This window comes from Chiloscyllium plagiosum, chromosome 25, assembly GCF_004010195.1.
Source record: "Chiloscyllium plagiosum isolate BGI_BamShark_2017 chromosome 25, ASM401019v2, whole genome shotgun sequence".
Lineage (NCBI taxonomy): Eukaryota > Metazoa > Chordata > Chondrichthyes > Orectolobiformes > Hemiscylliidae > Chiloscyllium > Chiloscyllium plagiosum.
Genome location: NC_057734.1, coordinates 42,306,919 through 42,318,887, shown reverse-complemented (window position 1 = coordinate 42,318,887; position 11,969 = coordinate 42,306,919). Strand labels below are relative to the sequence as shown.

General features: G+C 43.9%; 1 protein-coding gene across 1 annotated transcript in view; it reads right to left on the bottom strand.

Annotated features, from left to right (window-relative positions):
* Window positions 1-11,969, bottom strand: part of LOC122562790 (transmembrane protein 233) — a 56,120-nt gene that overhangs the window by 26,402 nt on the left and 17,749 nt on the right. Inside the window, exon 2 of the mRNA XM_043715981.1 lies at window positions 8,352-8,486. Coding sequence (XP_043571916.1) covers window positions 8,352-8,486 — 135 coding nt within the window. The remainder of the gene's footprint in view (window positions 1-8,351; window positions 8,487-11,969) is intronic.

The following is an 11,969-nucleotide window of genomic DNA, read 5'->3' as shown; positions in this document are numbered from 1 at the left end:
TCTTTTTCCACATAAGGAGTCAGCTATTACGAGGGGGCATAGCTTTAAATTAAGGGGGGGGTAGGTATAGGACAGATGTTAGGGGTAGGTTCTTTACTCAGCGAGTCGTGAGTTCATGGAATGCGCTGCCTGTGGGAGTGGCAGAGTCAGAATCATTGGCGAACTTTAAGTGGCAATTGGATAGGTACATGGATGGGTGCTTAAGCTAGGACAAATGTTCGGCACAACATCGTGGGCCGAAGGGCCTGTTCTGTGCTGTATTGTTCTATGTTCTATTTGCCACCTTTTCGCCCACTTACTTTACCCATCAATGTCTCTCTGTAAACTGTCTGTATCTGTCTCGCAAATTGTGTTTCAAACTATTTTTGTGTTCTCCACAGTAGATTAGATTAGATTCCCTACAGTATGGAAACAGGCCCTTCGGCCCAACTATTCCACACCGACCCTTCGAAGAGTAACCCACCCCAGACCCATTCACCCGAACTAATACACCTAACTCTATGGACAATTTTGCATGACCAATTCCCCTGACCTGCACATCTTTGGAATGTGGGAGGAAACCGGAGCACCCAGAGGGGACTCACGCAGACACGGGGAGAATTTGCAAACTCCACACAGCCAGTCACCTGAGGCTGGAATTGGACCTGGGACCCTGGTGCTGTGAGACAGCAGTGCTTACCACTGAGCTACTGTGCCGCCCTACGTTCACTTCCTTTCTCCAAGCCATTAATAAATATTACAATCACTTGTGTTCCCAGCACTGCACCCGGTGGAAACCCACTGGTTACAAATCACCACAGTCTGAAAAGGAAACCCTGCACCAATTGGTCGTGTATGGTATGTGTCTTAACCCCATTCTCCTGCCTTCTCCCCGTGACCCTTGATCCCCTTACTAATCAAGAACGTATTCATCTCTGTCTTAAATACACTCAACAACTTTGTGTGTCTACACCCCTCTGCAGCAATGAGCTCCACAGATTCACCACCCTCTGGCTGAAGAAATTCCTCCTCATCTCAGTTCAGACAGCCTGACTGCTGCCAGTACAGAATTCCCATCAGGGTCCTTCCTCCTTTGTGGTTCCTCAATTCTACCCACACTGATCCTACACCTTCCGAAGCCATAATGCATCTTGCTATCAATTGAATTTCATTTCTTCCTAACAAGGCAACCCTGTCCTCCTGCTCATCTGCCTGGCCTTGGATGTTTCGTACCCAGCCCTGATCCTCTTGCAACCATGTCCCTGTGATGGCCTCAACACTGTATCTGCCAATTTCAATCTGTTCAATTCGCTCATTTATCTTGTTGTATATACTTGCTGCACCAGTCTCAGCCCTGTGTTGACAGCTCCCCTTCTCATAATTGACCCCTTATCTCCTGTGCCTGAAGTTAGATTCCTGACCTTTTTGACACTCTCAGTCTGATTACTTGTCTGGAAACATTAATAACCACTGATAAGCCGTCCTCCCTTTAACTTTTCAATGATTTTCCACAAAACAGACAGCCCCCTCCAACCTCAACTATTTCATTTAAATCCATGTCCACACCCCCAGTCATGAGATTCACCAGGATTCCGGTCCCAGCATGATTCAGGTGGAGCCTATCCCATTGGAACAGCTCCCTCCATCCCCAGTGTTGGTGCCAGTGTGCCATATATTCCAACCTGTTTCTCCCACACCAATCTTTGAGCTTTTGATCTTGCTGACCCTGAGCCAAACTCCTCCTGACTCAGATGGTAATCCAGAGATCATTACATTTTGGGCTCTGCTTTTTAAATTCGCCCCTAACTGCTCATATTCCGTCAGGTGGAGGAGCCGGTGTTGGACTGGGGTGGACAAGGTCAGAAGTCAGATGACACCAAGTTATGGTCTAACAGGTTAATTTGGAAAGACAAGATTTCGGGGAGCTTCACCTGACGAAGGAGCAGCGGTCTGAAAGCTTGCGATTTCAAATAAACCTGTTGGACTGTAACCTGGTGTTGTCTGGCTTCTGACCACATTCCCTCAGTACAGCCTCTTTCCTCTTTCTACCTATATCATTGGGACCTACATGGAACATGACAATGAGATCCTTCCCCTCCCATTCCAACTTCCTCTGCACCAATGAGCAGTCCTAAACCGGGCCCCAGGCAGACAACACAGCCTTCGGGACTCTCCATCCTGGCCATACAGAACAGTGTTTGTTCCCCTGACTACACTATCCCTGATTACAGCTACATATCTCTTTTCTCCTTTCACTTGAATGTCTCCCTGCACCACAGTGCTGTGCTCAGTTTACTCATTCTTCCTGCAGCTCCCACTCTCACCCACACAGGAAGCAAAGTGTCTCAGGCTGTTAGATAACCTCAAGGATTTCGGCTCCTTCAGCACTACCTCCCGGATTGCTCTATCTGCCTCACTGGTAGTCACACTCTCCTGTCCCTGACCACTGACTGAATTCGAGGTAATTAATCTAAGGGGTGTGACTGTCTCCTGAAACACAGCATCCAGGTAACTCTCCCCCTCCCTGATGTGTTGCAGTGTTCAGAGCTCAGACTCCAGCTCATCAACTCTGAGCTAGAGTTCCTCAGGCAACCGTCACTTCCTATAGATGTGATCACTATGAACTAGCTGGTGAGGTCCACCAGCTCCCACCCTGTGCAGGTACAACACATCACCTGGCCCTGCATTTCTATTTTATTTTCTTAATTTGATTTTTTTTTTTAAAGTTTGCCCTGCTCTTTTAATTTGGAGCCTGTAAATATTTACCCTATTATGTACTGGCACAAATTCACTGAGGTTGTAGTCCGAGAGATCCCTGTGAATATAGACCCTCCCGACTACAGTGCCATTAGTTTAGATAACAATTTAATGAGTGTGCAACAACTGAAAGAATATTCTAGTCTATCAATAAAGACAAAAGCATCGGATACACGGACAGACAGTATTCTATCTCCTCGTGGATCTCCCATGATCTTTTTCTGAATCGCAAAAATTCTGGAAACCTGCATTTGAAAGGTTATGGCCTGAGCAAACCTTTGGAATTATTGGAAGTGAAACTCTGCCTGGATGTTTGTGGGTTATATGTTTCCAAAATATCTGCAGAATGATTTGAAAGTTAGGTAACAGACTGTCATACCTCATTTTGAATTAATACTCTTCAAGAAAAATATATTTTCCAATAAACATAATCAGGCACATTTAATTTATTTCAAGAGGGCTATTAATCTGCTGGAGTGCAGTGATTCACTGAGCAACTCCTCCGTCTGCACAGTGCAGTCTCCTATTGAGATGCATCTTATGTAGCTTTTCAAAAACAAACCAATTTTAAGTTGTTCAGATGATTATAGAGCATTTTAAACAACAGTTCTTCACGCTAAATCAACACTGAGCTGGTAATCAGCATTACTGAGCAAGCTGCAATTCTTCCTTCAAATATCTTTACACCTATCTTCCTTCCAGAATTTAACCTCCTTTGACTATCCTCAGCTCAGGGGTTTCATTCAAAGCTCATCTTATAGAGCGGAAGATCAAGCAGGGAAATGGTCCGATCAAGACAAAATACACTGCTTGATGTGTCAAACCACTCCGGCTAAAATGTTTTCTCTGTTCCTGTCGATGTTAAGATTGACTTCCATCCTTGAATTCTGGGTTATGGTGGGCCTGTGTTTGTTAAACAAAACCATGGTGCCAAAGCCAGGAATGGATCTGGGAATACCGATTGTGGGTAATGAAGCCAAGGAGATAACACCTTGCACTTATGAAGTACCTTTAACTTTGGAAAATATCTCAAGATGTTCAAGGTTGTAGTGTCAAAGAAAGCTCGATTTCAATCCAAATGAGGAGATATGAAAAGGGGGTGTGACTAAAATCTTCATCACAGAGGTCATTCTTAAGCAGGGTCTTAATTACGTATAGAGAGAGCTGAAGAGAGGAGGGAAGAGGGTGACTAGCCGAGGAGTGGACATGCCAACATGAAAACCAGGATGAATCTCTGGAATTAGAAAGCAGGTGCTAAACTATAAGAACTGAAGCCAAAAGAATCAACTCTAATTTGTTAAACATCTCATACAGCTTTCGAATAATATAAGCTGAAGAATTTGTACTGCTCTGACCAGGTGAGGTGGTCTGTAAGCAAATGAAACAAGGTGAGGATACTCATGGATCTTACTATCGCACATCAGGCTTCTGCACAAACACTCTGGCTCTTGGATGGGAAGATGGCGTTGAACGGGATCACCAAGCCCGTTTCAACCAGTGCCTCAACAAAGCTTGAATGTTGCATTTGTGCTGTGGTGCTGAGTAGCTGTCAGTCAGGGTGTTCATTTTACACTGCACAATGGAAGCAGTGTCACCTATATGTTCTTCGATTTTCTCACTTACTTGTGAGCAGGTACCAGCTTGTATCTGTATGCAACTCAGTATCCACAGAGAATAAAAGCCCCTATTGGATTTGCCTAAAAAGCGAGGATAACCTCACCATACACTTTGGAATTCCCTCCTTAAATGCCGTCTCCCCAAGACCTCATTAAGAACCCATCACCTTGATGAAGTTTTTATGAATTCCTCCTGACGGGACCCAGTTTTAAGAAAGGTAAATGGGTTTGTTTTTGACGTTAACTATGTCATACAAATGGAAATTGTTAATGAGATGTTTGATTGTGCTCATCCCAATGGTTAAAAACTTTAATTTCCTACAATTATCCTCTTGCAGGGGAAGGATGTGAGGTTTCTGTATCAGTTTCTGTTCACTCATGAACGAGAATGGCTGAAGGTTATGGCTTGACTAATACAGAACCAGAAAAGCAAATCAAGGGGCTTCGTTGTGGCTCCTCTCGATCTGCCGTTTCCTTTTGTCACATGCTTCCAACCAGATTTCCAGGCACATCTAAAACCTGGATCCCTTTCTCATTGGTTCAATTAAGAGAAGTGAGCTTGCTCTCACTCGAGGTGTTGGTTGATGGTATGGTTTCAGCAGTGAATTGCGAATTTATAGCTCCAAGTTTATCACCCGATGAATTAGTCCTGAAAATTCCTGCTTTGCTGCAGTCAGAGAATGCAGATCTGTAAACTCCCAATTCATGGAGCTTCTAGATTTTTCTGTCAATCCAACCATATCTGGTTGTGTAACTAAAGGACCTCCACTTTACTGAAAGTATATCTTCATACCCAACTCATTGCTTTGGATCCTTCTGTGAAGGTCTAACTGGACTCCAGTATGGGCCATTGTAACAACTTTCTGTCACTCTCTGATTTCCAACTTTAAGTAAAACAGCATCTCTTTCAACAAGAAAGGGACCCAAAAAGTTCAAGACTCACTTTTGTCCACCTCAATTTGCTGTCTATGGTTTGCCCACTTTAAATTATCGTGTATAAGGAGATGGTTGCATTATCTGCAGTGCTTGCTTGTATCAGTCTGGGATGAGTGCTTAAGATTCCATTCTGCTTCCTAATTGCCTCTCCCCATCCCCTATATAGGGGAAGGGGCCTCTCCATCATGATATTACTGTTGCACATCTTTCTGATTTCAGCCTCCAACAGACATGATCCTTCATCCTGCTGTAACAGTGCAGCCTTGGTCAAGCCTGTAAGACTTGATCTCCAGGTCCTAAAAAATCCCCCCTGATCAGCTTTAATAAAGCAGCTATGGGTCTCTTTGTATTCACAGGATGAGGGCATCACCAGCTCAGCCAGCATTTATTGCCCCTTCCCTAATTGTCCAGAGTCACTTGTAGGCTAGACCAGGTAAGGGTGGCAGTTTCCTTCCCTTAGGAACGTTACTGAACCAGATGGAGTTTTCTCTAAACAATGGATTTGTGATTATCATCAGACCCTCAATTCTAGGTTTTGTATGACTGAATTCAAATACCACCATCTGCCATAGTAAGATTCGAATCTGGGTCACCAGAACATTCCTACGTCTCTGATTAATAATCCTGTGATAATACCACAAGGCCACCAGGACTCAGTCTTTGTCGAAATGGTCACCATTCTTATCTGATGTGAATGACCCTTTAATGATATTGTTGATTTGTTTAAACTTATCTTTTGGTCTTAATAAACATATAGTGGTTTATTATTATTTTTGTGTTGCTAACCTGCTGAATACATCGTGATGCTGATCACTTAATGTTATTTTTCTTTATTAATCTTTTTATATTTTTTTCCCTGTTGTTTATTCAGAAACTGCAAACATAAAAAAATCTGAAGTAAGTGATGGCTCCAGAATAAAGGAGAAATTCAGAGACTTCGCACTCAGTTGGCACGGTGCCTCACAGCGCCAGAGACCCGGGTTCAATTCCAGCCTCGGGTCACTGTCTGTGTGGAGTTTGCACGTTTTCACTGTGTCTACTTGGATGTGCTCTGGTTTCCCCCCATCATCCAAAGATGTACAGGTTGGGTGAATTGGCCATGTTAAATTGACTCCAGTATTCAGACACAGGTATGTGTGGGTTAGGTACATTAGTCAGGGGTAAATGTAGAGTAGTAGGGGAATTAGTTGGGGTGTGTTACTCTTTGGAGGGTCAGTTGGGACCAAATGACCTTTTTTCCACACTGTGGGGACTTTCTCTGGGAGAGGAGCTATGATGTGGGGATGCCAGTGTTGGACCAGGGTGGACAAAGTCAGAAGTCACACAATGAAGGGGCAGCGCTTGGAAAGCTCGAGATTTCAAATAAACCTATTGGACTACAACCTGGTGTCATGTGATTTCTGACTGGGAAAGAAGGTTAGGGTGAACGTTCTAATTCTCTGAACTGCATCCTCTTGGAACGCAGCTTCCTGCTGGAGTGCAGGATCACTGAACTGATCCCCCGAATATCTCGACACATGAACATGCTCCCTTTCTAAAGACAACACCATCCTCTCTGCTGAGGAGTCACTGCAGCCTCTCCTATTATATTCCCATGTCTGCGAGACCTGGCTTAAACTGAGGGCTGTTCAGTAAAGAAATCCTGTAACTTGTTGCAAAAAGAAAACAGTTGTTTGTCATTATTCCACTAGTTAGTTAATTCATAGGATGAGTAAAACTTTCAGGAAGACAGAACTTCAGCTCTGACTCAGTGGCCAGGGATTAGTTCTGCGAACACGCCTGAAATCTCCCGGAATAAGACCATAAGATATATGAGCAGAATCACACAACACCATGTTATAGTCCAACAGGTTCATTTGGAAGCACTAGCTTTCGGAGTGCTGCTTCATCATCAGGTGGTTGTGGAACAAGACACAGAATTTATAGCAAAGGGTCACGGAGCTGTAATGATATATTAAACAAATTTAGATTAAGTCTTTCATCTTTTAGAATGGGATATGTTAGTTTTGGTTCTTTAATATGCAAATTCCAGATCTCCTTCTCAGTTACATTCTCAAGATAGTTTCAGCTTTTCTAACAATAGATGCCATCTCAGCTCAGACAATGCATTAAAGGTGTGTGAGATTAAAGTCTGTCTGTGTCCCACTGTTGAGTCAGACTGGTTCTATTTCTAAAGATGCTATGACAACAGATGGACACCATGCAACAATCACTAGGCAGGGGTGTTCCCTCTCAGTCGGGGAACACTTCAGAGGTCAGGAACATTAGGCCTTGGACCTTCGGATGACCATCCTCCATTAAAAACCTTTCAAACTTCTAACAGGACTGGACAGGTTAAACATAGGTAGGATGTTCCCAGTGACTGGGGAGTCCAGATCCAAATGTCACAGTCTAAGGATATGTGGTAGGCCACTTAGGATTGAGATGAGGAGAAATTTCTTCACCCAGAGTGTGGTGAGCCTATGGAATTCCCTGCCACAGAACATGGCTGTGACAAAAGTATTGAATGTTGTCATGGAGGAGATAGATATAGTGCTTAGGGCTAAAGGGATCAAAGGGAATGGGGGAACTGAGCTGGATGATCAGCCATGATTATATTGCATGGTGAGGTCAGCTTGAAGGGCCAAATGGCCTACTCCTGTTCTGATTTTCCATGTTTCATAGACATGTCACTTGTAGTAAAAGTGATTGTACACTAATCCTTTCTCCAGCTCAGGAGCACTGAAGCTAATTGTAGTGCCTTGACTGAACTAAAGTCAACAAACTCAGCACAGATCAGGGGCTGAATTCTGTAAAATTCCCAGTCTGAGTGACACCCAACCAATCACAAACTTCACAGTGACCAGTCCAGCATCATAGGATTTGACTGTTGACGTCAGATTCTTATACCGATATTATTATGCCCCCTGAGACCCAAGAAATCTCTGGTAAGCCTTTGTAGAAAATGCCAGTCCTTGCTGTGAACCAAAGCAGATTACAAAGCAAATTGTATCACTTCAACTCATCATTAAATGTGCTTCTAAACACAGCCAGGTTAAAAGATACAAAGTGAATAGAGCCTACCAGAGAGAAGTGAACGATGCAAGAGACTGCGATAATTAATAATCCAATAATAATGGCTGCAATGGCAACTAGTGTCGCTATGTGTGCTAGCTTTTTGGCTCCATCGATATCTCCCTCATTGTAGCTGTGTAGAGCCTGAAGGACAAAAAGCAACCATTAGTAGAAAACCGTGCTATATGATTTGAGTTAGTGATTAGACTAGTACTTGTCCAGTGAATGTTGCAGCCCCCACTCTGTCAGCAAGATCCCAGCCCCCACCTTGTAATGTCTCCTGTCTCCACCTTGCATCAACTCATCTGCTGCTAAAACCACCCAGGCCTTTCCCACCTCTAGTCTTGACTATCATGACACACTGTCAGCCAGCTCGGTCACTGTTCTCCACCCACTATCAATCTGGATGTATCCAAATTTGGGTTCCTGCTATCCTACCTCACACCAAGTCCCATTCACTGATCAGCCCCACACTCAGCAACCTACATTCACACCCAGTCCGGTGCATATCGATTTAAATCTTCGCATTCTCACGGACTCCTCACGTTACCACAGAGTTGTAAGTCCTACCCTACCCTCCCTACCCCTCCACCCTCTGTGCTCCTCCAATTCTGTTTCTGTGCCCATTCCTTCATTAGTATTGCCTGCTAACTGCAGCAATGCCTGTGTCAGGGAGGAGGCTGAAGTGAAGTCGGGTCTGGTTAGCTAGTGCCTCAAACTCGAGGGAGCCCACCGTGCTTGGGTTGGGAGGCGGTCTGGACATTTTCACCGGGTTTGAGATTCTTGTCCTCGCCCCCAGACGGCAGCTGCAGCTCTCTAGGGTGTAAGCTCTATCCCTTTGGCTCTCAATTTCTCTTGCCTATTAAGATAATTCTTGCAACCCATTTCTTTGAACAAGCTTTTGCCCCTCTGATGTCCTGTTGCCCCATCCTGTGAATCCACATCTACTGCTGTCTGACAATGCTTCTATAAAAAAATTGTACGTTAACACTGCATTATAACTGCATTAGAAATATAACAGTGGTGGCAAATGAGCAGCCTGCTTTACATCTCTCCTGCTTAGTATTTCCATTGTCAACATAGCTTACACATCAAAGTTGACATGGCCCCCTTCTCTCTAAATAAAATCAGATTGTCAGGTCTATTTTTTTTTAATGGGTGCCACTTCCTCTTAAAACCATAAGGGAAAGACATTATGAAATGCAATCTGAAGTGTCCCAACATATCGCGGCTGCTTAATTCGCACAAGATCATCACCATGCTCCAACCTGGAAATCTACCAAATATTCCCAAGGCACGTGCACACCCCAGGAAATTCAGTGGTTTATCAGAGCATCCTGCTCATTGCTGCAATGAACTAAGTTTAAAAGTCTGTCATGTACCTTAGATCAAGGAGTTGGAGGGCTCACTGACTGCAGCACCAGTCTAAATGCGCAGCAATACTCTACTGGATCACAGGTTGCAATCCTTTTCATACATAGGTAACCAGAACTAAATTACTGGGCTGTTCCTCCTGTTAAATGCATAAAAGCCATTTGACATTATACAAAGTCTCGAATTATAGTGGCTTATTGGCCCCACTATATACACAGAGGAAATGAGACCGTGCAGTTGCTGGGGAAGACAGAAATGCGGGTGACACAGAGGCTCTCTCAATGTAAATGGCAGGTTTAGGCATTGTTTTCCGGCCAGGCCAGCTGTCCAATGGGAAGGCCTACAGGTCGGAGAGGTGATTGTGGGCATTAGACAGGGAGGACGCAGCTGGTGAGATTGGGGCTTTTGGAAAAACTTTAGGTTAGGCAGGGGAAAGAAATGATGGGGAAGGAAATAGGTTAGTTTTTGAAAGCTAAGTATTCCTGCTCCCACTGACCCACAAGCAGAACAAAGTGAGTCTACCTCACCTCCCTACAGCTACTGAATTTCTTAAGCCCAGGAAAGACTCTCAGAACTGTTAAGTACAAATATTCAGATTTCATCCACACAGACTCATTAAATAATTTAAGAACTGATCGTCTTTTGATTGGAAATAATGCCTCCAACACCCCCCAACACATTTTCTTTAAAACCAGAGAATACTATGATTGAGGCAGACGGAGGTCAGCTATCAGATTTTGAAATGTTAAATTCCTTTACTACCCACTTGGGAAGTTAAAGCTCCCCTCATTATCTGCACCAATCACAATTCAAGTATCAGTCTCTATGTTGATGTTAAAGGAAATTAAAATCAGGCAAGGTGTAGATGGAGCTATGGATTCACCATCAGCAATTTCATGTTATAGCCCAAATCACGGAATATCTACAATGCGGAAACAGGCCAGTCAGCCCATCAAGTCCTTCCGAAGGGCATTCCCACCCCCAATTCTATCCCTGTAACCCTGCACTTCCCATAGCTAATCAAGCCAGCCTACACATCCCTGGGCACTAGGGGTAATTTAGCATGATCAATCCACCAGCACATCTTTGGACAGTGGGAGGAAACCCACACAGCCGGTCACAAAGGCTGGAATTGAACCTGGCTCCCTGGTACTATGAGGCAACTGTGCTAACCAATGGGCCATCATACCTCCCATAAACTAGGGGACGTTTATTGTCAGCAATCACTGATAGATGACTGCACCAAACTCCCAGCAAAGCCTCCGTTATCTTAATTTCATTTTTGCCAATATTTAAGAAGGAGTTGCAATCATCAAAGTTGAAATAATTGTTACGATTCCCAAAGAGACTGATAACTTTTTTTAAGAGAAGGAATCCCCATAAAGCCAATAGCAACAAAACTGATTTCAGTTTCAATACTGTTACGGTAAAATCAACATAATTCAAACATCTGAATCGAACAACCCTTCAGACTTCCTCAGTTACTAACCTGAGGAGCACCCGTGCCTTCCTCAGTTACTAACCTGAGGAGCACCCCTGCCTTCCTCAGTTACGAACCTGAGGAGCACCCATTCCTTCCTCAGTTACTAACCTGAGGAGCACCCGTGCCTTCCTCAGTTACTAACCTGAGGAGCACCCGTGCCTTCCTCAGTTACTAACCTGAGGAGCACCCGTGCCTTCCTCAGTTACTAACCTGAGGAGCACCCGTGCCTTCATCGTTGCTGTTTTATTATCAAAGCCCCATTTCTGAGTATCACAACTGCACCCATTCCTGTTACGGTTCCACAACAGATGCTAACCACCTGTCATTTCTGTGTATTGACTTTACAGTTGTCCAGGTGGGACCTTACGGTCACTGCTTTTTAATTCAGTCACCAGAATCCCTTCCCTAAAATTCTCCAAGCCTTCTTCAACTTTCATTCATGTACAAACATTTTCTTCTTTCGAGCAAACCTTCACAAATATTGGACCTTGTTTCCTTTCCAATATTTCTGTCTGCAGACTTCTTGGATTAACTCATAGACGTGGACAATAACATTCTTAGTCACCTGACTGGCCTTCTGGAAGAGGTGAGTGCACCTCCAGAGCTTTTTCTACAAATACATTCTGTAGGAGAATAGTACAAATTTCTGTCGGCCATTTCAGTTTTGTAGCAACTGTCTGAACAGCCACAAAGTACATTTCCACTCCTCCCTCACCATGTTCAGGTATCAAGCAAATATCCTTTGCAAAGTCAAAGGTACAAGATAATCC